Source organism: Dufourea novaeangliae, unplaced genomic scaffold, assembly GCF_001272555.1.
Source record: "Dufourea novaeangliae isolate 0120121106 unplaced genomic scaffold, ASM127255v1 scaffold125, whole genome shotgun sequence".
Lineage (NCBI taxonomy): Eukaryota > Metazoa > Arthropoda > Insecta > Hymenoptera > Halictidae > Dufourea > Dufourea novaeangliae.
This window is the reverse complement of record NW_015374020.1, coordinates 2,187,416-2,214,625: the sequence shown is the minus strand read 5'-3', so window position 1 is coordinate 2,214,625 and position 27,210 is coordinate 2,187,416. Positions and strand designations below refer to the sequence as shown.

Sequence of the window (27,210 nt, the reverse complement as noted above, 5' to 3'; positions counted from 1 at the left end):
ATTAATTCGTATTAATTAGAATATTAAGATAATATTAGTTCTAAGCTGAAGAACGAAGACAACCGACGAGGGAACTTAGTTTTTTATAGGTTTAGGCTCAAGAAAGAAGTCATCCGCCGAGGGATTTTAGTACCGGTAGTATTAGATAGTTAAGATTTAAGTTATTTATAAGGTTTATTGTAAAAGGTGGGTAGATGTGGAACTTGTGATTCCATCTATCTGCCTTGGGCCTCCACGCGCAGCAACCTCCTCGTGGTGAGGCCTGGGCAATCGGTATTGTCATCGGTAAAGTACTGTAAACTGATGACAATATCGAGCTAATGGCTGCGAACTTTGAATCTATCTCATAAAACCACGTTCTATATTACATCGAACCAGGGATTATTTTAGAAATCGATATGAGATTCAAAGTGTTCTAAAAATGTCTAGTACTTTGAATGTTTTAGAAAATTATTTGAGATGAAGATGTATGGAACTACTGAAAATTACTTTAGATTCCTTTCCCTTATTCTATAAATTCTTTGATTGGAATATGACTGGGGTTATAGAACCCCCGGTGGAGGCGCCAGAGACCCTGTGTGGTGAGATCGTGGGGTCATAGAGCCCCCGGTGTTGGCACCAGAGCCCCCTTGTGGGGAGACCGTGGGGTCATAGGACCCCCGGTGGAGGCGCCAGAGACCCCGTGTGTGTGAGATGTACCCTACGAGCAAAATTATTGAGATATCTGACTATTGATTATTATAAAACAGATCAGGAGCAATTTTTGGTACCATAATATTTGTGTAAAAAGGTCATTTACTACCTATTTTGTTAACAACAAATTGTTACTTTTTCTTTTGCGAATATCTTATTAACTATTAACGGTGCTGGGGGAGCCATTTCAGATTCGGAAGAAGCAAATTGGGAACAATTTTTTGAGATATAAATCGTTAAGATACGTTAACATTCGGCGTCAACTATTTTCCGATGATGATAGGTCTATCCTATACCTAGTCGAAGGTATCATTGACGATCAAAATACATTACATGGCATTGAATACCACAGCTTAAGAGAGTGGTTTACATAAATAAATATAATGAAATTTGATCGTATTGATTCTCTTCATTAAGATCCAATTTGATTGAGTCGATTTTGAATCTACACTTAATATGCAATAGGTACTATATATATACGAGTAATATTGCGTTTCGTAAGTTATGTAAGCATTATCGTAAATTACCCTCCCTAGTTACACGAATGCATATTGTCTATACAAAACTATGGTACGTCTGTATGTACCTATGAGTTCTTAAATTGCCGCGGATAGTAGATAATTTTCCAGTAGGCGATTAAACCGTACAAGTGACTGTAATCTTTTCGCCGTCCAGTACAAATGTCTACATCTACAGGTAAAATATCTATACTTACGGCAAATATATGTATTAGAAATAAAACATTTTCCAAACAACACATTCACATGGGATGAAGATAATTAAATTGTTATTCGCCTAATAGGCACTGTTATTGATCGAATGGTGTTTTTTTTTAATAAGTAAATTCTTGGAGAACATAAGCGTTGGTCATAGCAAACTAACTATCGTATTAAAATCGCAGTAATTCCACAAATTATTATAAATTCTCTATGATTGAAGTTGAAGCGGTATCCGTTCAAATCTCTCTATATGAATGTTATGTGTGATTGGGATTAAAGTGAATTCCACGTGACTGTTAAAGTTTATGTTGCGGTTTATAACATTCTGTGACTGTAAGTAATGTTTGTATAAACATTTCTCATGAAGCAAAATATTTTAGTTCGCGTTTTTCCTTGCTGGATATTTCTTAATTTTCTTATGATTATATACTTTAATATAATTAACTAACATAATTTGTATAATTAAAATAACAAGCATGTGTTTTATATTGCAAATAATTGTAGTGTACAAAATATAAAAAATTATTTTTATCTTTTATGCATGTAATGTAAACAAATTGTTTTGCAGGTGATAAGAAAAAAACTTGCTCTACAAATGGCATAAAAGCAGTAAGCGAAGAATTCAGTCCCACTGGTTAGAATTCTTCTATCATTTTTATGAAGAAGTCCTTTCAAATTATTGTTCTATGTTTCAACTATTAGATCAATATTTTATAGAACACCAACATATTCGATATAATCCCTTGAAAGGAGAATGGGTACTAGTATCGCCACATCGTATGAAACGACCATGGGGAGGACAAATAGAGTCAAGTACAGAGGAAGACCTTCCAGATTATGACCCTAATAATCCTCTTTGTCCAGGCAATATTAGAGCTAATGGACAGGTGATATTTCCGTATATCTTTCTCAATTATATAATTGTAACAACATTTAACTCTTACTTGTCTTTTACTACTTTTAGGTAACTCCAATATATGAAAACACATACTCATTCATCAATGATTTTCCTGCATTATTGGAATCAGTTCCTAATCCAACAAAGTCAGAAGATGAATTATTTCAAATGGACTCGGCCAGAGGCACGTGCAAAGTAATGTGCTTCCATCCAAAATCAAACGTAACAATAGCTCTTATGAAAGTAGCTGAAATCAAGGAAGTGATTAAACGGTATGTCTATAGTAAATGGATTCTCTGTGATCCAAATTCTTGAATAACAAGTATTGTTCGGCATCAGATGGATTTTTGAAATGCTTGAATTGGGGGAGAAATGGACCTGGGTGCAAATATTTGAGAACCGTGGTGCATTGATGGGATGCAGTAATGCACACCCTCATTGCCAAATTTGGGCCAGTTCTTTTCTACCAAATGAAGCCAAAATAAAAGATAAATATCTTAGTGATTATTATAATCGCAATAAGAAACCACTTCTTATTGATTATGTGCATAAAGAGCTCTTTAAAAAGGTGGGACAGATTAATACACATTGTACCCTCACGAGCAAACTTGGCTTCTGCCAGGGGAAAAACAGTGCAGGAGTAGGGCCTTCTATCACCTGGTCTCGGGAATTATTGAAATTTATGTCAAATTAACATTCAATTTAACATGTATTTCGGTACTTGAAATAAATTTACCAAGTGGTAGGAAGCGTTTCTCTTACACTTTTTCCCCTAGCAAAAGCCGAGTTTGCTCGTGGGTGTACATAATAAAATATTCAATAACAAAACGTGTTACTCGTAAACTCGCACTGCAGGAGCGTGTTGTATTAGAAAGTCGGGACTGGGTGGTGTTAGTGCCATTCTGGGCGGTATGGCCATATGAAACGATGATATTACCTAATCAGGAATCACTGGCAGTTGTTATGAAAAGATTGTGTACAAAATATGATAATTTATTCAATTGCTTCTTTCCTTATTCTATGGGTTGGCATGGTATAACAAAATATTAATAAAACAGATTTAATAAAATTAAAAATCGTACTTCATGTATCTTTTTAATTTAAAGGCGCGCCGACTGGTCCGTATGGAAAACAAGATTATCCTTATTGGACTTTTCATGGGATCTACTTACCACCTTTGCTACGATCAGGAACTATTAAAAAACACATGGTTGGCTACGAGCTTTTAGCACAAGCACAAAGAGACTTAACGCCGGAGCAAGCGGCGGAGAAATTAAGAAGTTTATCCGATTCTCATTACAAGTATCCAGACACAAGTTTAACTAGTTGCGAAATAGAAAAATATTCTAAGTGAATTAATTTACTTTATATACAAGAATATATTTTTGTAGATGTATATGTTCTTCGCATATACATTATTTACAAAAGCGTATATTGCTAGATTATGCCCACATGATCTTCGTCAATAAAAAGCATAGTGAACATAAAAATTAATATTATATTTGTAATTTTACACGATCAATACACAGGAAATGTGTGATCAATTTTCTTGCTCCAAGCATGAATTCCTCCAATTAGGTCTTTTATTTCTAAATTAGGTGCATTAAATATTTTTTGAAGGTATTTCACAGCTTTTTGTGAGTCATTACCTCTTCTACATGTAACGTATACTGAAAAAATACATATTCTAAGAGTCCAATTATTTTCAAAAATTTCGAGTACACACCTCATTGAATACTTACGACTAACTTCAGTATACTCTTCTTTTATTTTCTCTATACTATTTTTCATTAACATTATTTTTTCAGTATTATTAATTTCATTTAACGGTACATTTACAGAATTCTTCAAGTGACAAATCTGAAATTCCTCGGGTGAACGCACATCGATCAACATGTGTGGCTTTGTACCTAATTTCAGTATTGTATTATATTCCTCCACACTGATTCTTTCTTCCTTCTGTAATACATTCAAATTTGGTTCCTTGTCATTTGCTTTTGCGCCACAAAACTGTTCATAATCGATTAATTTCTCAATAGTCGGATTATCCCCACACACAGCACAATTTGCATTCTTAGGACGCAATCTGACATTGCGAAACTTTGTTTCTAGTCCATCAAACAGTAGAAGCTGACCAGATAGAACACAAGGCATTTTAAGTACAATTTTTAGAGCCTCTAATGCTTGAAGAACGCCAATGGTACCAACAGCTGTAACAAAATAGAATAGTAAATACATATTTTCACATTAAAAAATATAACAATTACATAAAGTGGATACCTGGACCAAAGACACCACCATCTCCACAGTTTGTCACAGTTTCTGGAGACGGAGGTTTAGGAAATATGCATCTATAGCATGGGCCATTATAATTAAACACGGATAAGTGTCCCTCGAATCTTAAGGCTGATCCAGAAACTAAAGGCTTTTTAGTTAAGACACATACATCGTTTAGTAAATAACGTGTGGCAACATTATCTGTTGCATCTAATACCACATCATAAGATTTTATTATTTTTATAGCATTCGTACTATCCAACTGGGTCTTGTGTGGTGTAATTTTAATATTACTATTCATGCTGGAAGGAATATAATAAATTTCAAACATACACTGATTATAAAATTTACACGTAACATTATATTCGTTCATATGTACCGATTAAGGTGTTCTGCAGCAGCATGCACTTTTGATGTTCCAATGTTCGCTTCTGTATATAACAACTGTCTATGAAGATTATTAATCTCAACATCATCATAATCAATTACTCCAATGTGTCCAACACCAGCTGATGCTAAATATAACGCAGCAGGACATCCAAGACCACCTACTCCCACAATTAGCACTGCACTATTTTTTAATTTTAATTGCCCTATAATTACATACTTGAATTATTATTTTATTCCTAAAATTAATTCAAATAGAATATCCTAACATTTAAAAAACAAAATATACCATTGATGCCTAATTCTGGTAAAAATATTTGTCTACTGTATCTTGTTATCTCGACGTTACTTAAACCGTAGTCCTGTAAAATTTGTTTTTCGCGCCTTAGGGCAGTCAGTTGAGCTTCCTTTGCGCGTAACAACTTACGCAACGCCGTAATTTCATCAATCAAATCTTCTTCATTCATCTCTGTTAAATAGATTCCTGGAAACAGATTATTACTCTACTTTTCAGAAATCTATGGGAAATATTGTATTATGTTAAAATTCTGGATTAAAGAAACACTATGAATTGAATTAGGTTATATCGAGATCCAATTTAAAAGAAGAAATAAGGGCAACTAAAATATTGCAATAGTAGTACATAAGTTACTTAATAACAATACTTACGCGTTCAATAAGAATTCTAACAATCAAGTGAACAGAATTACTTTACAACTTTCGATGTTCTATTGTTTATCCTCAGTACTGTTTACAATGGTAGGTATCAGTTACAATTTAAACCATTTGAACATACTCCCCACTTCCACTACAAGTGATTCACGCAGTTTCACGTGTAAAGCATGGATGTCCATGGATGACACTATAAAGTCCATTTTCTGTATTGGTGCGTATAATAATCAGTAGTTCAATCGTCGTAATTAACTGTTACTCGTGTCGTCGTAGCAGATGAAACGAAAAGACTCAACTATGGCTAGTATACAAAGATAAAGTTATAATAACAAAACTTGGATGTTTACTTATATAAATCCAAACTGATCCAAACTTCCGATGATTAATGTACAAAAACTGAAAATAAAGCAGAAACTTCATTATATACTTTAAAGGTTTATCTTTCTTACGTCATACACGTTCAATTATGCTATAAATGTGTAAAATCTACAGTCTATATAGTAATTAATTTAATAACTATTAACTATACATATAGAAATTATTTTATACATACATATATCCTATGAATCTGTATCCACAAATACAATTTATATTAAGTGCAAAGATTAGTTAAAAAGCATCCAATGTAATTCTAAATATTTTTTGTAATATTGAATATCTATCAAAAGTACATTTATTAAGAGTTAAAACTTCTGCAATAACTCAATAATAAACTTAGCAATAAGTCAAATGTGTACTCTTGATCTTTCTGGAGTAGCTTCATTTTTCAGATTAAAAACAATACAGTGTTCAGTTATCATAGCATAATGTTTGTAACAAAGGAAATTATTAAAAACGTATACATATGTACATATACAAAATTCACAAGTGAAATTAATACGGAACTGCCGTCATAGCCATCCCAGATGAACGTTTGAAATTACATCCACTTCGGTCTCATTGTATTATCGCGTGATATTTAGCGAGCAGCTGAAAAATTCTTAAAAGAGAAGAAAGCAGAGAAAGCTAAAACGATCGACGGGTGTTAGTTTGCTGGAAATCATGATGTACTCGATTGCAATGATCCTTGCAAGGTTTGCGTGTTTATTCGGACAGTGTCGTGCGCAATAAGCGCAGTACACAGTACAGTCTTGGGCAAAGGTAGGAAGCTGATGATTAATATCACGGTCAGCGAGGTCCTCACTCTTGACAAGTGTATACAGGAAAATCATGATTTTCTAAGTGACAACGCGAACGTTGCCTGTGAAAAAGTTTCATCGTAACGGACGTCAAGATGGTGGAACCAATTTTCGACTATCAGTTCCGATTGATACTCATCGGCGACAGTACAGTCGGGAAAAGCTCGTTGTTGAAGTATTTTACTGATGGGAAGTTCGCAGAGGTACGCAACGACCTTAACCGCTTCATCAACCTTGCAGAATTGATTCTGCGTGAATAGGAACCTTGTCGCGTATCATTTTTATGATAAATTTTCTCCCATTAATTAGTTGTACCCAAATTGCAGCTTGTATTTTACGAGTTCTAAAAATTTTATTTCTATAATCTAGTAACACAATTGGAGCATCTCCAACTTCCCGACTTAATAATAGTTCTATCGGTAGATTGTTATTTCTTAGAAGAAAAGAAATACGACGTAATGTTTTGGACTTTTTTTTATGCTTAAATAAATGTTTTTTTGATTATTTGTATTTATAATGCATATTAATAATAGGTTAGTAAACAATTAACTGTGTGATAATGTTTAAGTTAAAGCATTCTTGAAGGAGATCTAAAAGTGTTTAAGGCTTTTCAATTTAAAAATTAATTTTAGTCATTGTATGGTTTTTAAAGGAATTTTCAGTCATTGTAAACGTTTGAATTTGCATGAAAATCAATAATTTAATTATGACAGTATTATTTGATTGCACTTTGTGTATATGGCACATTATAATTTAGCTTTCAGACCCAACCGTTGGAGTTGACTTCTTTGCCCGATTAATTGAAGTTAAAGATGGGACAAGAATAAAGTTACAATTATGGGATACAGCTGGCCAAGAAAGGTTTAGGTATGAATTTTGTTATATTCTATTACTAACTGTAATTACAAAGAATATTGCTTTGTTTCTTAATTCAATTTTGTGCCAATACTTTATATATTTTATAGTAATAGAGAAATACTTTGTGTTCAGGTCAATTACAAAATCCTACTACAGAAATTCTGTTGGTGCGTTACTTGTATATGATGTCTGCAACAGAGCAAGTTTTGAACATATTCCTCAATGGATGATGGAAGCGCGAAGGCATATTGAACCACACCGTCCTGTGTTTGGATTGGTAGGCTGTAAATTAGACTTGGTTACCAATGGAGGTAGACGAGAAGTTTCTAAGGAAGAAGCAAGAGCCTTTGCAGACGAACATGGAGTACATCACATTGAAACCAGTGCAAGGACTGGAGTGAATGTTGAAGAAGCATTTCGAACAGTCACACAGGAAGTTTATAACAGAATACAAACTGGAGAGTACAAGGTGGAAGATGGTTGGGACGGTATTAAAACTGGATTTGCTAGACCTGGTGGTTTAGATTTTAATTTACTTGAGGCAGAACCAGCAAAAAGTTCTTGTTGTTAAGTTAATGTTATCTTTACTTGAAAAGGATAAAGGTTTCTTAGAATGCAGTGGGAATATCAAATTTATATGCTTTATAAAATTTTATTGTAATTTTATACGTATATTATTTTCTGGTTTTCAATTTATATACATCAATTAAATTCTATGTACATAATTGTATTTAGTTTTAACCATTGAAATTAGAATTACTTTCACTCATGGAAACTACATTTCACTGCATTCTCATTTTCGGGAAAAGACTAATAATGAATATAAACTGTGTATAAGTCTCAAATAGACATTTTTGTACATAGCTTGTATAAACAAATCTATCTATACATAAAAACACACATCATTGAAGCACTTAGGCATTGAACTAGGTATGTTCTCTATTTCATTTAAAAGACAAAATATATAAGCATGAAAAAAGTTTATGTTCTGAATATAAATTTAGCTACATTGTTTTTATGTATTTTGTCATGCAAACAGTTCTGTTATATAAAGAAAACGACTGGCTGTGCTTCTTTGTTGAAATTGTTATCGAAAGATGTATATCTCTTTCTTTATAACACATGATACTAAGTTACAATGGATCAAATTTTAAGTGAATCTTTCAACATAAGAATGAAATTCATTGCTGATTATATATTGTACATTTATCAATTATTAATGAAACACACGAGATACGTTGATTGATTTGTTAAACTTTACTAGTTACTTTTTGTTTTTAATGCCACAGTTTGTGATAACATTATACATATATGAGAAGCCAAATTAATATATACTTTGTTACTGTTCATATTTAATGAAAAACTAACAGGATGATAAATGCTTACTCAATATAACCATGTAACTTACGGAAATAATATAAAACGAACAATACTTGTGTTCTGATTTGAAAAGAATTAATTAGAAATTTATTCTGTATATACTTTACGACATGCTTATGTAACAATCTTGTTCAATAATCTTGTTATGAAATACCATATTAGCTAGAGCACCTTAAGTTACATTAGTTAATATGGAATAACAAACTGCTTTATTATATTTTTATCATAAGATGTATGCATAAATGCCATGTTGAATACGAGGCAAGAAAAAAGTTTTATATGAACTAGTATAATATTTTTAATATAATCTTTTTTTACAAGGTTGTATGTTTTACACTTTTTCATATCTATCTTTAAAAACAAAACATCAGACTTATCTGACTTTGAAGAAATAATTTAAGAACATGAACATTTGTATATTTTTAAGACAGAAGCAAATTGATGAGGGTAAATTGAAGTATAAATGTTATTTATGGGACTTGCATACTTTATTGCAAGTTTAATTGACTAGGAAAATATTTATTTACAATACAGTACCATTATACATAGTGTATAATACTTTTTATGTCAAAGAGTGCAGTGAATTATCAATTTGTATAAATAGAATAAATGCAGCATGAATAGAGTTCATTTGTGAAGTTTTATACTCATTAACTGTGGCATAAAGCGAAAATACGTAGATATTTTTCAAGAATTGCCAACTATAATATTATATAATTCATCACCGCATTTGTATAGTTCTCTATACATGACATTTATCTTTTAACTAACAGATAGAAATAGTATACATGTGCAGTGTTGCAAAATATTGATAAATGAAATGAGTTTTGTATCTATAGAAATTGTACTTGTGTTATATTAGTATTGTCCAAAGTTGTAATGAGTTCCTTTACATTTTTAAATATTTTCCTGTAAATAGAAATTGACGATTTTACGTTAAAAATGTGAATTATTACAAATGCCCAAGCTATACTATTTAAACACACATACAGACACATACATACACATACATACACATACATCATGTACTTCCTGCAACATATACTTTGTAATTATGTTTTCATAAAATGTATAATTTGCAAAATTTGAAGGTACATATGCTTTGTGCACTACACATTTATATATAATGATGTTGGAAAATAAAGAGTATATCATAGAATTTTACATTATTTTTCCATAATTTGCTATATGAATTTATTTATATTATTTTCTGTGACGAAAAACAAAAAAATTTCTTATAATTATGAACTCTTACATTGACATTTTTAATTTATTAATTGCCTTATTGATATTGTATATATTGTATTCAATGTAGTACATTGTTTCTGTTGTGTAAGACTGTGATGAACAGAATAATCAAAACAGTAACAAGATATAAAATCTCATATTTAATATATACTAAGTGAAAATTATTTATTCACAAAATGTACAAATAGCAAAATTCCATACATACATACAAGTGATTAGTTTTAAAATAATGTATAGGTGTCAAGTTAATTTCTGTTACATAAAACGTTTTAAACCAAACATTCGTATCTCGAACTTCAACTTCGTCTATAAAATAGAATTATTATAAAATACTATTGGCAGTTAAAAAAATAATAAATACAATACTATTTCTATCTTTAACTTTTGTTTAAAATTATCGAAACATAAAACAAACATACACATTACGAGTAAATTATACTACAAATATATATATTGTTTTCTGTTTGGATTTGTTAAATTACATACACGTTTATGCTATAGAGGTGTTAAATGTTTTATAGTCACCTAGCATTGTGTACTATAAAGTTTATTACAGTAATGTAATAATTCACACGGATCCTCATCAATGAAAACGTGATTTATAAGGTGATGTTTATAATATAAATACTTGTTTTATTTAACTTGTTTACTACCAGAATTTTTCTAACGTAGTATTAAAATGTGTTACTTCATTTAGTTACTGCTTGAATTCTAATTTATAAACCAATAAAATATTATCACTGTACATATTACAAGTAATATTCACATATCAATTATTCACAAAGTTGAATTTAATTTTAAGGAAAATTATAGTAACAAGAACTTTATATCTCATGTAGATATATCGTTCGATATATATCTATTTATATAAACCGAACTTTATATTTGTATCATTACGAATTCTTAGCGTTAATAGTACTAAGCTCACTATTTTGGAAGAGAAATCTAAATAGCTTAATTGTATTTAATGTGACTAGAAACGTTACTACTTCTTTCTCTTGCTGTCAGTATACATATATTTCTTATTTTGGCATGAATTATGCAATGTAAATGTACGAAATTGTGGACAGCTTCTTAGAAATACTATATTCACGATTAATTACATATAGGTAATACTTCTTTCTCAATAATACTTTCTAGAATTACTTATCTGTACAGTATCATTTAAGCAATTTGCCTTAGATATTTTCTATATACAAAACAGTTTGTTGTCTGAACTATATACATACAGATGATCTCACCAAGAAAAGAGAGAAGTGAGTTTGTAACATTGTAGAAAAGAATAAATTGACATAAAATGACAGGGTACTGAGATTAGTAATGTGATTTCATGATGCTGGCATATGACAAAGCAAATTTGACTAAGATAACGAGGTCCTTAGAGTTAGCGTCCGTTTTACATAGAAAGTCTGTTGAAACCTTTGTAACAGTAACAAGTGTTACTGTATGAATGCTCAAATTTCTCTTAAAGTATGATAATATAGAAGTTTGGATTAGGGTGTTTGTGAACAGAGAGGTAAAGGGTCTTGTCAATGAACGTAAACAATTATAAGAGTGCTTATATTAATGCAATCTGTAGAGATTCATTGTTATTGGTTTTGCAGATCAGAGATTATGTAGCGGATAGAGATGTATGGAGGGAGGATAACGTTACAGGTGTAAGAATAGTAACGTAGGCACGGAGATATGTCTATCCTAGGTACCTAGATTCCAGTCTATCCTAGCATTCACTGCATACATGCAGAGGGAGTTTAAATTCCGTCCCTTTCTTTTATGAAGTGGACTCCCGATGTGTCTGCAACACAGTATGTAAGAAAAGTACATAAAGAAAACCAAAAAGACTACTCTAAGTAATAAATACCAACCAATATTTAATCTTATCGCAGCATCTCATCATGGAATGTCTTTTCAATAATCTACGATTACAAGTTGTATCTTACTTAAAGACAACTCAAGAAAAGACTTATTCCGTGATGGTAACTTTTACTTTCATAGGATTTGTTGCAACATGCGAGAGATTTGCATTTATGTAATAAGTGAAGTACTAACATTGCAAGGGACCACTTATTTATTGTTCTACTGTTCCAGTGACTGGCACCCGAATAAAACATATTCTTCTCTTGATAACCAAAACGGATTACCCTCTACATATTCAGGTGGAGTTTTACCTAAATTAATAGTTACATGAATATATATGAAATATGTATAAAAATTAGACCCTACTATATATATGCTTACCAGGATGCACAGCTAAAGGCACATATGTGGAACCCATAGCAACGTGCCAACTATGTGTACCAGGACAATTTCTCACTTCTAGAATTTTGCTATGTTCAGGTAACAATTCTTGTAGATCTTTAGTTAATCTTACTTCGAAACCTGAAAGATCTGTGTTGCCTCCAGTAAGTAAAATGTTTGAGAGGCACTCATACATTAGATCCTCTGATAAACCAGATGTTACATCTTTTATCACCTGTGGTAAGTCAAGATTGATGTACATCATTTCAGGAGCAATGTATAATTCCGAATCGAAGGAAAGTCTCTGAAAGATATCTTTAGTGTTATTATTGAGTTTAAATGTTTTTGTAATTTTTACATAAGAATTTACTTACCCAGTGTTGCTTATAGACAGCGGGATAGCTATCAACTCTAAGGTTAATATGTTCCCTAGATTTTTGTCCTACTCGTTTCTCTTCATTTTTAATATTATAACTTAGTCTACATTTCTCTTTAACTGTTAGTGTATCCAAATATGATATTGGGATTTGATGATATTCCTTTGGTTGCCAGTGCATAGCTTGTTTCAAATGATAAGCTACATGCCAACCACCCACAGGTAACAATCTCCAACGCTGTGGTACGACACTGCCCCCAATCACAACAGCTACTGTCGTACTGAGAGCTCCACTATCAACAATGACACAGGTTTCTACACCCAGCATTGCACATGCTGCTAAAGGTTTTGGTACTAAACATACTCTGAAAAGTTTATAATAACATTATTATAATAATCATAGTTTCTTGATTACTTTTTGAAAGTATATTTCCTTTATATTATACCTTGCTACTTTCACTTCTTGGAATAAGTAATGCAGCAACTGTTTCCTGAGAGTTGGATGCATAGCTAATGGCTCACAGAACATAAGTACTGCATTAGGTTTTCTTAACGTTGAAGTTAAATGCATCTGTTGAAATAAGTGGTCAACAAATGTTTTAAGAACAGTGAAAGATCCATCAATTAATGCTTCAGCTGGACTAACAACATCAACATTTGGAATTCCAAGAACTTCAACAGTATCAGTACAATATCCATTTATAAGTTTTTCATAAGTTGGATTTGGTTTAGTGTAACATGTTGGATCATTTTGATGTGTAATTAATCTTTTCTTTTCCCTATACAATTTTACAGGATTACAGAAAATACAAAATGGACCGCTTGGTCTTGGAACCTTAGTTTCTAGGTCGGACAACTTCAATAGTTTCAATTTCTTTGCTAATGACTTTCCATCGCACTTTGGGCGTGTGCTACTACCTGGAACATTTTCTGTTTGAGTTTGTTCCAAATGTGTTTCGTTATTGTATTTAGGTATACCAAACATTGACAAATGCCTTCTCAAGCCAAAATTTGGTGTGATAACCCATGTATATTTGTTTCCAATCTCAATAACTACTTTTGCACTAGTTCCTTCAACACAATTTCTCTGACACGTGTAACCACTACAATGGTAACATTTTGGAAATGGAGCATTTGCTCCTAATTTGAGTACCATATGTAGTCTGTAACACATTGCTTTAAAACTAACACTAAGTAATTGCAGACACTTTATGTCTGGAAACCTAAAATGTACTTTTGAAATCAATTCTTGCCATTTCATTTTCCTATAAAAAGAAAACAATTAGTACAAATAAGTGTAAAGAAGATATACTAATGACATCTGTCATTTTTCAAGATTAATAATTACAAAGCTTATAGATGTTTAGTGTGAATATCATTGTACTATTAAAAACTCGAATGACGTAAAATTGAATTTATTTTCCAATTGAGTTATTGAACTTTAACGTAAGTTTGACGTAAACTTAACCTTAAACTTACCATAGGTAGTCTGTGTCTGAAGTTTTCCTTAAATATTTGCACGTGCTACCAAAAGCAATAATATCAGGTACATCACAATACAATAAAATTTTAATCCAAATTTCTTCGGGGAAGACCGCTGGATCCATAATTATTAATACAAACGTTACAAAAGGTACAATTAACAGTTACTAATACAAGATTGCAGACACTCCCCAGAAACGGTGAATACGCTAGTCAAGTTCAAGGTTACAATGGTGAAAATAGTGAATCAATATGTTATCAACGGATGATACTTCAATAAGAATTATGGTAATAGTTATTATATAATCAGTAATATGTAATATTACTTAGTAAAGGCAAATATTATGTAGAAAACATGAAGACATTATAAATGCTACTTCATGACTTAAACTTTAAACTATTGTAGAAACTATTTATACTTTTTAGGGAAATTTTGAATATGATCACATCTAAAGATTTATTTGAAGAATATAGCAATGGGAAAATATAACACATATTTATACAAAAGTAAAAATTTAATATAATGTTCATAAAATACTGCTGTTACATTTCATTTATGAAGCCACAAGAAGTGTTTCTATGTAAGGATTTTTATGAGATAAAACTTTTTCTCTGAATGCTGAGATCTTGTTTTCCAAGTCTTCATTGGATAACGATTTATCTAATGTCTTGCATTTATTAACAAATTCTGTAATAAGTTCTTCAGCTTCCTGCAATGTTATAAATATGAATTATCTAAATAATATTCCAGAATACTTAATAAATATGTTTGTTAATGAAAAATGCATTTATTTTTCAAGTGATATTAAAAGGGTAGGAAATAAAGTTACCTTAATGATTTTTTGTCTTTTGTGTGGATCATCAGATCCTTCAAAAACCGAACCTTGGTAATCTTCGAGTTCGGCTTGCTTACGTTTGGCAAACTAGAAATAAAATTTTCTTTCAATTAAAATATGTAAAAATTCATGAATAAAACGTTTACCTCTACGACTTCTTGAGGAAAGTTGGCCATTTTCGCAACATGTATTCCAAAACTTTGGTCGCAGACGCCTGGTTTGACTTCATATAATAACGTCAACTTGTTGTCGTCAACAAGAGCTGTAACGTGTTGATTTTTAACAGCGGTTTCTTCTTCTTCCAATTTAGTAATTTCATGGAAATGTGTTGCAAAAAGACAATAACATTTAACATCCTTTGCTAAATACCTGCAAAATCATTTTTAATTATACATGGCTTAACAAATTAAAGTATTGTGTTCTTGACTTACTCGGCAAGTGACCATGCTATGCCGCAACCTTCATAAGTTGATGTACCTCTTCCTAACTCATCAATTAATACAAGAGAATTACACGTTGCTGTCTATGAAAAATCTAAATAAGAACATTTTCCACTTAAAATACAAAGTTTGTAATTGTCTAAGTATACCTTTAATATGGCGGCAGTTTCTATCATTTCCATCATAAACGTAGAAAGTCCTTTTAGTTGTGAGTCATCAGCACCTACGCGGGCTAATATACAGTCTAGTAATGATATTTTTGCTTCATCACAAGGTACAAAACTTCCAATGTGTGCCATTAATGCAGCGACGCCAGCAGACCTTATGTATGTGCTTTTACCTCCCATATTTGGACCAGTTATAATACAGAAGTGGCATTCTCCTGCAATTATTATGAGTATCTCATATGGTTATATAAATATTCTAATATAACTTAATATTACCTCTTTTAAAATTAATATTATTGGCTATATAGTTTATTCCTTCTTGAACTTCTACACACGGATGTCGAACCTGGACAAGGTTCAATTCACCTGTTTCGCTAGGTAGCATTTCAGGGCGAACATAAGGTTTATTGGCACTTACAGCAGCAGAAGCAAATGCAGTGAGTACATCTAGGCAAGCCAGTACATCTCCAATAGCTTTTACGGTGCCGCAATAACCGGCTATTCAAGAAACAACAATAATAATAATAATTATAATGAGTCAATTTACAAAGTTGTGGTTTATTATTCTTCATGACGTTGTTCATTAATGTAATAATATATGCAAACCTGCAATCTCAATTATTTCTGCCACAACTTTTTTCTGTTCTACTGTATATTTATCTCTAGCAGTAATGTACGCATCATTTAAATCGCTGAGTCTACTACTTCGGAATCGTATACCGCCCTTATTAGAATCTAAAATAGTGTATTGTTTTTTATTTCTTAGCACCTTTTCTTCCTTCAACGTGATGCGAAAATAATATCCCAATTGTTGATTGGATTCCAACTTCAATGTTTTGCCAGCTTCAATTGAGAGATCATTAGCAACTTTACCCAACTGTACTTGTAATGTCGTCTCAATTTCGTCCATAATGATCTTTAACTCTGATGATAGATAATTAATCAATTAATATGAATGCATATAACTTAAAAGCAAGTATAATTTGTACAGATACCTTTTAATTCATTATCAAATTCTGGTCGGACTAAAAAGTCTCCTTTTTCAGCAGCTTCCAAATCAACTGTCTGTTCAACCATCTGCTGATACTTATCCATGTCGTTAAGAAGTTCAGTTAGGGGATCAGTAAACATTGTTTTTAAAGCTACTATATTTACAATAGATAGGTGTTCTACTAGTGTTGGTAGATGTGTCATACTCATGTAGATTCTGAGACAAAGAGAATACCAATAATTAGTGTACTGAAATTTAAATAATGTATAGGAAGTACATAGTTTATTTACTTGTAACAATCTTGCAAATTCGCTTTTTTTCTGGACAATTTTTTTGCAAGTATTTGTAAATCTGGTACACGTCTTAAGTGGTCATCACTAAGCCCAGATCGTAAGTTATTATCAGTTACCAATGCTTCCACAATGTCGTGTCTCTCCTTTATAAGGGATAAGTCTTTAAGAGGCTGTCTAACCCATTGTGCCAGAAGTCTATGGCCTTGGGGAGTTCTACATTTATCCAAAAGTGTTAAAATACTTGTTGGTGCATTTCCACTCAATGCAGAGGGAGTATCAATGCGTGGTTCAATATTAAGTGCTTTTATAGCAGCCGCGTCTAATTTTAAATAACGTGAATGTTCTATTTGATTTATACTGAATTGATTTAAATTTCCTTCATCCGACGTCAGCTAACGAAACAATATTATATTAAAGTGTGATTTCCAAAATAGTTAGTTTCTACCTTAGTACACTGATACAATACTTACATCCAAATATTTAATAAGAGCAGAAGTAGCTGACATAGCAAGGCTTAAACTGACTTCAGGCAACGATTGCACACTTTGCTGTTGACCTTTCTTGAATTTTATTAAAGTGTTTAAATCTTGCACAATTGACTCACTGGAAAATTCACTCTTTTTTCTTAAAGTGACCATTACGTTATTTCGTTCCATTAACTACAAAAATAGACGCACATTGATATTACATGTTTGGACTATTTTCCATTTGTACATTACACTTTAAGTTGAGTAACAGGTAACATCTGTTTTTCTGTTTTAAATTCAATTCTATGCAAGATTATTCATCAATACTATTTACTAAATTTTCTAGGATCAGAAGCTACTTGTCATACATTTCAATAGATATGAAAGTAATATTTACTTGTTTCAGAGTTTGAAATTCATAACTGCCTTCGCCTTGAATTAATAAACATTCTTTAGGAGCAAGTGTAACAACCAAGGATTCTAGATTAGAAAATGATTCATTTTCTTGAAATTCACAAACAGAAAATAAAGTTGCAGTAGTATCTGCACAGCTTAAACCAATCATCTGCAAAGTATTGTAAAAATTAATTTAGTTACATACAATCATACTTTCAGCTGAAACATTCTTATCAAGTTTGCTCATAATGACTCACTCTGGATTTCCCATCCACTCCCAGTTTTACTGCTATTACACGTATGCTCACTGCAATATCATTATTACCAAATAGTACATCTTCAAACTGAGCTAAATTACCAGGGGAGCCTTTGTGCTCCAGTACCCAGTTATGATTTTTTGCTGAACCTTGATTGACATAGACTTCTACTCTGTATTGCTTCACTAGTAATAAGTCACGTATAAAAGTTTCAAAATGGTTTTTATTGAGAATAACTCCCTCCGTTTTGTATGGATCTGTTTCAAATATTTATCTCACATAGATGTTGTTTAAGGACCACTAAGAAATAGAAACTAATATTTGAATTTAAATTTGTACCTGATCCTATCATTTTGCAAACTGATGTGGTTTTAAAAACTTCTTGAGCAGCAAAAAGAGCATCACTACCATGCAGTGTATAATAATCTGATCTATTGAAAAACCGTATGGTCGTATTGAGTTTCTGAAATGAATGAATGAAGTGAGTTTCTATGACACAAATACATGTAGTATGTTAATATATTACTCTGTATCAAGAACTGTATGGCATGAGCTTGTTTTTCAGTACAGCCTTGACCTATTTATGTAAGCTACAAGTTCTATCCTCATTCCACATAAATATTCTGTTAACATTAATATGCGTATCTCTTGCGTATATTTTTTAATTTATTTTATCCGTAGTGTCTTCACGATAATTTAAATATATATTCCAAGTGTTGAATGGCATAAGATACTAAAGTGTAATGTTATAAAATTAAAAATTCTGCTATTGTCTCTTTTTATGCATAATGGACCTTTGACTTTTACTTTTTACTATACTTATACTGCACACAATATTTAAAACGTGGATAATTAGTATTACAATCCACAAAATTGTGATAAGCATTAGCAAACCGTAATTATTACGTATCGTATTTCCAAGAAAGTGAAGGATCTTGTTTTATATCTGTAGGTCAATGTCTATCGCGGGGTCAAAGCATCATGTACCGATATTAACGCAATGTGTGACTTCAAGGAAATCAGCTATTTTGTGGAAAATAATTGTCAATTTTGAAACACACTGTATTACATAGTATATTGCTTCCAATTAACTTCTTATTTTACGAATGAAATTAGTTTTGCTTTCAACTAACGTTGCTATTTTTTTAAATCTATAATAAGTGTAAATTAGAATAGCATAAAATATGTACTAATGCAGGACATGGTCCATACCCAAGTAATTAGCGGGTAAATCCAAAAATTCCAATAAAATTTGTGTTAATGACACAATCTTGGAAGTATTATTCATTCTTATTACGATAAAAGGTCACAGTTCATCTTCCAGGAAAGTTTACAATATATGATTTAAGTAGGCCACAACAAAAACATTAAGAGCTGCTATACTTCTTTCAGATATGATTGTTTCAAAATATTCAGTTGTATGTAAACTGTTTAATTACACTTTAATCAGATTTCGAATAAATAATAGAAAGCATCTAACATTTGTAACTCGAAGAAAAAGTATTTGGTATTTAAGTGCAAATAAATTAAATAATTCTTGCAATGATTAGATTCATCTTTGTGGTAACTATCTTGAGTCTATACTATATTACGAAATAGGAATAAATTAAAGCATCACAACAAGGATGTTACACATTCAGAATGACTTCATTGATGACACACCAATCCAAATGTGGCAAACCATTTACAAGTATTGCCTGAAAGTTAAAGCGATATATGTAAAATGAAAAAAACAGCTTATAAGGTAGTATATCCAACTTAATACTTATTAATTTCAATCTCTTAATTAAAAACAATTAAATTGATAGAATTATGAAAAACTATCAAACATTTTGATTATAATGTTCTGAGATTTACTATAAATTAAAAGAAAATTCCGAGTAATATTATAAGAGCAAATTATGTACAGTGAATGTTTTTTTTTGGTAATTTAGTTCAGAGATATTAATGTATTATTTTGAATTATTAGTACTGATAAGAATGGATATGAATTGAAATGAATGCACAGTAAACATTATCATCATGTAAGAATGAAGGAGAATGTTCTTAGAGATGTGGTAGAAAGAAGGGGAAACCAACATAAATTGAATTGCTGCAACCTATGTGTAGTACATGTCAACATACACTGCCACTGAGAACATCTGAACTATTGCCTGTCTTGTTTGAATTTGCTTTTCTGCCATTAAATAAATAAATAAATATTTCTTTTTAATTTACTATAACTGTACCAGAAACCTTTAACTATATATACTAATAAAAGTGCAATAAAAGAAGGTAAAATAAAGAGGAAATAAAATATAATTTTACGTATTCTTTTATGACAAATAATTGAAACATAACTTACATTGCAGAAGCCAAGCCAGTAATATGGTGATACGAAAGTTTATTATTTTATCATTATTAATAACACAAGTGTTATCTGCGCCAAGTGGATGTATAGAATCCTGTGGTTCTTATGTCAAACATTTTGGAACTGAATCATCTGACATTCAGAATCATGGGGTTTCAACAGAGACAGCAGCCCAATTGCAAGGGCTTGATTATTCGAGACCTGGCAGCTGGACCGAACACAACGACTACAATGTGAATAATGGTCATGGAAAAGTACATGAAGAAAAAGGACAGATTATTGATGGTGCCAAAACGGTAAGATACTACAAGAAAAATTATTCATCTTCGTATGGCACAAAGTATCCAAGTGGCACAGGATCGTCTGAGATTGAACAGCTGAGCAACAATTATAGACAAGGTGTTCATATACCAAACCCAGAGGATGTTTTCAACTCTCAGAGATTATATGATCAAGTAAGAAATTCAGAATCAATTTCACAACAAAATGCGTACAACAGAATACAAAGTCAGCAGCATCAACAGCATACGCAATCATCAGTTCGGAGAACTAATACACAGAATGAGAGGCTTGAAGATTTTGGAGAATACAATGGAAATTCTCAAGTAGTACAACAAGGTGTGTCTGACTATAATACTCAGCTTTCGCAACAGCCTTCTTCTACTAGCACGCAAACAGGAAATTGGAGCAAAGTCGATTCTTACAAAACTGATGGAGGGCATGGACGTGTATTTGAAGAAGAAGGTCAATACATGTCAGGCCCTAAGAAAGTCCGTTATTACAGAAGAAATTACACTTCCAGTTATGGATCAACTAATAGACCTCCCATTTTTCCTTCGACTAAAGTTAGAGATGATGATCTCTATAGAGAAATAGAAAACATCCATAGAGAGGCAAGTAGAGGCTCCAATCAAGTGTCTACCACAAGGGATATGACAACTAGCAATATAGAACAAACAAATATTAATACATCTGGTGATCTGCACAGTGACAATCTTCATGGTATAAATAGTAATGTCTATCGAGGTAGAACAGATGGAAATAATTTATTAACAGTGCATCATGATGAACAACAGCATCACACTGACACTGGAATGGAATATTCACCTTATAGGACTCCTTCTCCGAATACCCATGGGGCAAACAGTTACAGTATGTATGAAAGACATGAAGGGTATGTAAGAAAAGTTCAACCATCAAGACAATACATAAATCCTACATCAGGATATACTGATGTACTTAGCACTGGAAATAGCGGTTACAATAGGAATATGTATACTGAAGGAAGCAGTATGCAACATACTGATAAACTGCATCAAATGGAACAATTGAATACACAACAATCAAGACTTGTTCAAAATCAAATGACTGACGATACTCTGAGACAGAGTGTATATAATCACGACAGATTGATAAGTTCAGGTATACCGAGCCAAGCTTCGCATTATAAAGAACAATGGAGTTCTAGTCATGCAAAAGAAGCAACTGTCCCACATTACACATCAGGTATTTCACAAATTAATGAACACAGTGAACAATATAATAACAGATACAGGGAAAGTAATTTTAACGCCGGACATCAAACCAAATTTGGAAAACTGATGACTGGAGCAATTGATTTAGGTCAAGTAGGAAATGCTGCTGACTGTACATATGGAACTGCCGAGCACACTCACACCAGTTCTCAATACCATACAATGCACAAACGTAACGCGAAATACCACGAATTAAGTGACACACAACAAACTGAACAATTAACTCAGAAAACAGGAGAATTTGATAATCTTCCACAGCAGACCTCTGGGAAGCTTGAATTTGGACAGCAAGCAGAAGATTTGACTCAACAAACTGGGGAATTTGATGACCTTACTCAACAGACTTCTGGAAAGCTTGAATTTGGACAACAGTCGCAACACTCCAATCAACCTTGGGTATCAGGTGGCGCTAGTCAACACTCAGAAGATTTGACTCAACAAACAAGTGATATGGATGACCTTACTCAACAGACCTCTGGAAAGCTTGAATTTGGACAGCAGTCGCAACACTCTCATCAGCCTTGGAGACCAGGTAGTGCTAGTCAACACTCAGCAGACTTGACTCCACAAACTGGGGAATTTGATGACCTTACTCAACAGACCTCTGGAAAGCTTGAATTTGGACAGCAGTCACAACACTCTCATCAGCCTTGGAGACCAGGTAGTTCTAGCCACCACTCAGCAGACTTGACTCCACAAACTGGGGAATTTGATGACCTTACTCAACAGACCTCTGGAAAGCTTGAATTTGGACAGCAGTCACAACACTCTCATCAGCCTTGGAGACCAGGTAGTGCTAGCCACCACTCAGCAGACTTGACTCAACAAACTGGGGAATTTGATGACCTTACTCAACAGACCTCTGGAAAGCTTGAATTTGGACAGCAGTCACAACACTCTCATCAGCCTTGGAGACCAGGTAGTGCTAGCCACCACTCAGCAGACTTGACTCAACAAACTGGGGAATTTGATGACCTTACTCAACAGACCTCTGGAAAGCTTGAATTTGGACAGCAGTCACAACACTCTCATAAGCCTTGGAGAGAAGGTAGTGCTAGTCAACACTCAATAGACTTGACTCCACAAACTGGGGAATTTGATGACCTTACTCAACAGACCTCTGGAAAGCTTGAATTTGGACAGCAGTCACAACACTCTCATCAGCCTTGGAGACCAGGTAGTGCTAGTCTACATTCAGAAGATTTGACTCAACAAACTGGTAAATTGAATGATCTTACTCAACAAACGTATTGGAAACCAAGTAGTCATAGTCAACAATCAGCAGACTTGACTCAACAAACGAGTGATATGGATGATCTTACTCAACAAACTTCTGGGAAGCTTGAATTTGGACAGAAAACAGAAGATTTGACTCAACAAACTGGGGAATTTGATGGCCTTACTCAACAGACCTCTGGAAAGCTTGAATTTGGACAACAATCACAACACTCTCATCAGCCTTGGAGATCAGGTAGTGCTAGTCTACATTTAGAAGATTTGACTCAACAAACTGGAGAATTTGATGACCTTACTCAACAGACTTCTGGGAACCTTGAATTTGGACAACAGTCACAACATTCATATCAATCTTGGAAACCAAATAGTGCTAGTCAACACTCAGCAGACTTGACTCAACAAACAAGTGATATGGATGATCTTACTCAACAAACCTCTGGAAAGCTTGAATTTGGACAACAGTCGCAACACTCATATGAGCCTTGGAAACCAAGCAGTGCTAGTCAACACTCAGAACATTTAACACAACAAACAAGTGATATGAATGATCTTACTCAACAATTCTCTGGAAAACTAGAGTTGGGACAATTCTCTCATGAACCTTGGAGACCAGACCAGTCCAGCCAACAATTAAAAGATTTGCCTCAACAAACAAATAGTAATGAACATAATTCACAGATGTCCAATGCAAATGAAGATAAACCTGCAGGAGAAATGCCTAGCACACTATTTACTAAGCCTGCTGGTAAGCCAAAACCAAGGTCCCGGTACTCAAGAGTAGGATCTGTAAGCAATCTACTAGCCCAAAATCAAAATGTATATAATTCCAACGATCAACACACTACATATTCTAATAGTGAAAATACATCTATTGGTAAGGTTCATGAATTACCTCCAAAAGTTGTTCCAGAAGCTGAAACAGAGAATGTCAGAAGTCAAAATTCCAAGGCAGATCAAAGTGTAGGAAAATCCATGGATAAGGATAAATCTGTATACCAACAAACTCAAGGTAATGTATTTGACAGTGAAGGTGGAAACATGGATCAAGGAAATTGGTTACATAAGTCTAATGATGCAACTGTAGGTTTGCACTGGCATTACACGTATCATCCCAGTGACCAAAGGCCATTTGTGCAGCAAACTGATCGAAAAGATAAAGAAGACTTGCAGCAACAATCAAGCAATCCAGATTTGTACCATTCAGAGGATAGCATGGATCAACAGGAAACACAAAATAAATATACATCTAATGATTCTTATCAACAATCATCCAATCCAGGGAATGAGAAATCAGGACCTTATCAACAATCTCAAAATTATCAAGAGACAGATAATGTTCACAAAGAAAGTCAGTTGGAATTTGGCCAACAAACATTAAGTAAAAATGAAAATGTTCAAAACCATGTTAAAAATAATGAATCTAATCTCCAGTTGGAATCAAGAATTTTAGAAGTTTATGGAGGAGGACCCTATGATGCAACCCATGATGATAATATATATAATGGAGTCACAGCAAATCCTAGTGTAACACTGCCACCACTTAATAGTGATGATCCATGGGATATTAGGGAAAAGCCAAGAGAAATGATCTTAACGCCATACGAAGTAACACCTCCACCAATGGCTGTGGTACCTTTGTCACCTGATAAAAACGACACAATGCCTCCATCATCTTTGTGGTCAAGAATTGGTAACAAAATAACAAATACTATTGGCAAAGCTAAAGAAAAAGCTAGAAACATTTTTGGTTAACTTTATGTAACATTGTTCATTAATGCATATTTAATATTATACCTATTCACTGTATAAAGTTTATTTATCAATGTTGTATGTTATACTCTTGTCATTCAGTTAATTTAATGATTTTAAGAAATTGACATAGTATTATGGAATACTATTTTAAAATTATTATGTATTGCATTATTTAAATAAATACATATCCTTTTATAATCTTCCTTTGTTTGTTCTTCTACTATGTAATTAATCAAGACTGCAAGTGTTTACTTACCTCCGGCAGATTTTTAAAGAATCTAACGAAGCTTTGTTGTCCTGGTGGATCTGAAATGTGTTTTTAAACAAATATTCATGAATTGTATTAGTAGCATTACTTAATAAAAAATTTCCATTGTGTGTTCCTAACCCATTTGAAATTGTTGATTAGGTTGTACCGCCATGGTTTTATATAAATATATAGAAATAACAGGTTCACGGGCTGAATTATAAATATGATATAAATTTCAAAGAACAATATATTATAGCTTCAAAAATACACTTTTAGAAAACGTTTTATTCCTGGCAATAACTGCAATAATCACACATTCAACATTGTTCAACATGTTCCCAGTGGGAAGCTGGTTCCCGCAAAAGCAATTCTCTCTAACTCTATACCATAGACATATGTGTATAATAGACTACGCGGTCTTATGGTAGGGATGAAGTCGGCACTAGAAAGAGAGGACAGTAACTGGAGTAACTTTCCTATCTTTCTAATGGGGCTGTTCGGAACAGCCTGTTCCTTCTTAATTCTCATTGTGCTTCAGTCGCTTTCTCCTTTCCTTCAACGATGTGCGAACGGTAAATCTGCGGTGGGTAGTGACATTAAAATGGTATGGGTCGACGTCGCCCCAGAAAAAAGAGCTGAAAAAATACATTGGATGAAATGTCTATTCCTACTACCTCGTCTGGGTCTATAGTATATCGTCTATGTTATATCACCGACTAGGTATAGGATAGACTTATTATCTTATGGGCCTTCGTGTCTCATGTTCTGAAATACCGATAGTGTAAAAAGTCAGGGATTTTCTGCTGCCCTCTACGTTATGAGAACGGTGAATTTGTGAACTACGTTAAATCGAAGAAGGGACCATGGTCGTGAACGGATTCTCTTCCGTCCGTTCGCTATAAAGTAGACGTATTAGAAAGGAGTCTTGGGTTCTTATCCCGACGGACCTATATTAGTTTTTCTTCGCGTACAAAAAAGTTATTGCGTTTAATATTGTTTTTATGGATATGTATATGTATTATTATGTACATTTGAGTAAATTATTTTATTATTCCATTGTTATTACAACAGTTTAACAATGACAAGGAACGCATGCATATTTTCAAATATCGGACTAATAGTATGCGGTGTATATATTCTCCCACATGTAGATTTGATAAACTATTTCTGAAACTACATCTATTCTGAATTTATCTGTTACAAATATACAAATGTAAGGCAAGATATAAAAACGAATAAAACAAGAACATGTAAAAAGTAACATTAATAAAAATGTCCATTAACGATGCATTTAGAATAAATTGTCTTGTAGTTAAGTGAAAAAGATATACTTTTCCGTTTCATGTTTCATGACTGTCATATTTATCCCTGAACCTTAAACTGAAGCACCGGATATTTTTATTCTCGTGAAATCATATAGATACACGTAATATGAATGGAATATATAACACTTCATTTGTGCTAATAATACTCAGAATTCATGCTTTATCGGTAACGTCGGATATTGACACTAAAATGGTAACAGGGCTACGTAGCCCTATGAACATGGGACAGAAAAAAGCATTGGATGATAGGTCTATTCTATACCTAGTCGGTGGTTATATTACAATAATAGTAGCCGCTTGATAATTGATCATCCCGGGTTGTAGACTGTAGGGGGCCAAATTTTCAGTAATTGATCAATTAACGAGCGCCAATTATCCGCTGTCCCATGGTCGTAACAGGTATACAGACTCTTGAAGGAGTTTTTTAAGTGGTACCACCGACTAGCGGTGGTGTTACATCGTCGTTCAAACTGGAATGGTGCACATGTTTGTTCCCGCCAAATCGTATT

At 32.9% G+C, this 27,210-nt stretch overlaps 5 protein-coding genes across 6 annotated transcripts; 2 read left to right on the top strand and 3 right to left on the bottom strand.

The window, feature by feature from the left end:
* The first annotated feature begins 1,217 nt into the window (after window positions 1–1,217).
* LOC107189024 (probable galactose-1-phosphate uridylyltransferase) lies at window positions 1,218–3,664 on the top strand. Of its 2 annotated transcripts, none has more exons than XM_015577453.1 (7): window positions 1,218–1,389; window positions 1,981–2,046; window positions 2,130–2,299; window positions 2,377–2,582; window positions 2,650–2,878; window positions 3,166–3,343; window positions 3,417–3,664. In XM_015577453.1, the coding sequence occupies exons 1-7, from the start codon at window positions 1,374–1,376 to the stop codon at window positions 3,662–3,664; spliced, it is 1,113 nt and encodes a 370-aa protein (XP_015432939.1). In that variant the 5' UTR covers window positions 1,218–1,373. The 2 variants fall into 2 exon arrangements, with proteins under 2 accessions (XP_015432939.1, XP_015432938.1); XM_015577452.1 differs by lacking the exon at window positions 1,218–1,389 and adding an exon at window positions 1,691–1,745.
* Window positions 3,665–3,828: 164 nt separating this feature from the next.
* LOC107189067 (adenylyltransferase and sulfurtransferase MOCS3) lies at window positions 3,829–5,711 on the bottom strand. The gene is made up of 6 exons (XM_015577501.1): window positions 5,644–5,711; window positions 5,264–5,458; window positions 4,967–5,180; window positions 4,591–4,889; window positions 4,053–4,520; window positions 3,829–3,980 (listed from the first exon to the last, which is right to left on the bottom strand). Exons 2-6 carry the CDS (start codon window positions 5,439–5,441, stop codon window positions 3,829–3,831), a joined length of 1,311 nt encoding a protein of 436 aa, XP_015432987.1. The 5' UTR covers window positions 5,442–5,458; window positions 5,644–5,711.
* Window positions 5,712–6,829: 1,118 nt separating this feature from the next.
* Window positions 6,830–8,253, top strand: LOC107189018 (ras-related protein Rab-39B). The gene is made up of 3 exons (XM_015577446.1): window positions 6,830–7,027; window positions 7,582–7,691; window positions 7,815–8,253. Exons 1-3 carry the CDS (start codon window positions 6,920–6,922, stop codon window positions 8,251–8,253), a joined length of 657 nt encoding a protein of 218 aa, XP_015432932.1. The 5' UTR covers window positions 6,830–6,919.
* A 4,123-nt stretch (window positions 8,254–12,376) lies between these two features.
* On the bottom strand, window positions 12,377–14,584 carry LOC107189087. The gene is made up of 5 exons (XM_015577521.1): window positions 14,404–14,584; window positions 13,371–14,189; window positions 12,923–13,289; window positions 12,549–12,852; window positions 12,377–12,478 (listed from the first exon to the last, which is right to left on the bottom strand). Exons 1-5 carry the CDS (start codon window positions 14,529–14,531, stop codon window positions 12,387–12,389), a joined length of 1,710 nt encoding a protein of 569 aa, XP_015433007.1. The 5' UTR covers window positions 14,532–14,584; the 3' UTR covers window positions 12,377–12,386.
* Window positions 14,585–14,949: 365 nt separating this feature from the next.
* LOC107189119 (DNA mismatch repair protein Msh2) lies at window positions 14,950–25,749 on the bottom strand. The gene is made up of 15 exons (XM_015577592.1): window positions 25,515–25,749; window positions 25,383–25,432; window positions 18,593–18,716; window positions 18,254–18,510; window positions 17,998–18,165; window positions 17,604–17,792; window positions 17,131–17,525; window positions 16,845–17,056; window positions 16,456–16,773; window positions 16,126–16,347; window positions 15,832–16,064; window positions 15,674–15,765; window positions 15,389–15,611; window positions 15,237–15,329; window positions 14,950–15,116 (listed from the first exon to the last, which is right to left on the bottom strand). Exons 1-15 carry the CDS (start codon window positions 25,546–25,548, stop codon window positions 14,961–14,963), a joined length of 2,766 nt encoding a protein of 921 aa, XP_015433078.1. The 5' UTR covers window positions 25,549–25,749; the 3' UTR covers window positions 14,950–14,960.
* Window positions 25,750–27,210: the final 1,461 nt, after the last annotated feature.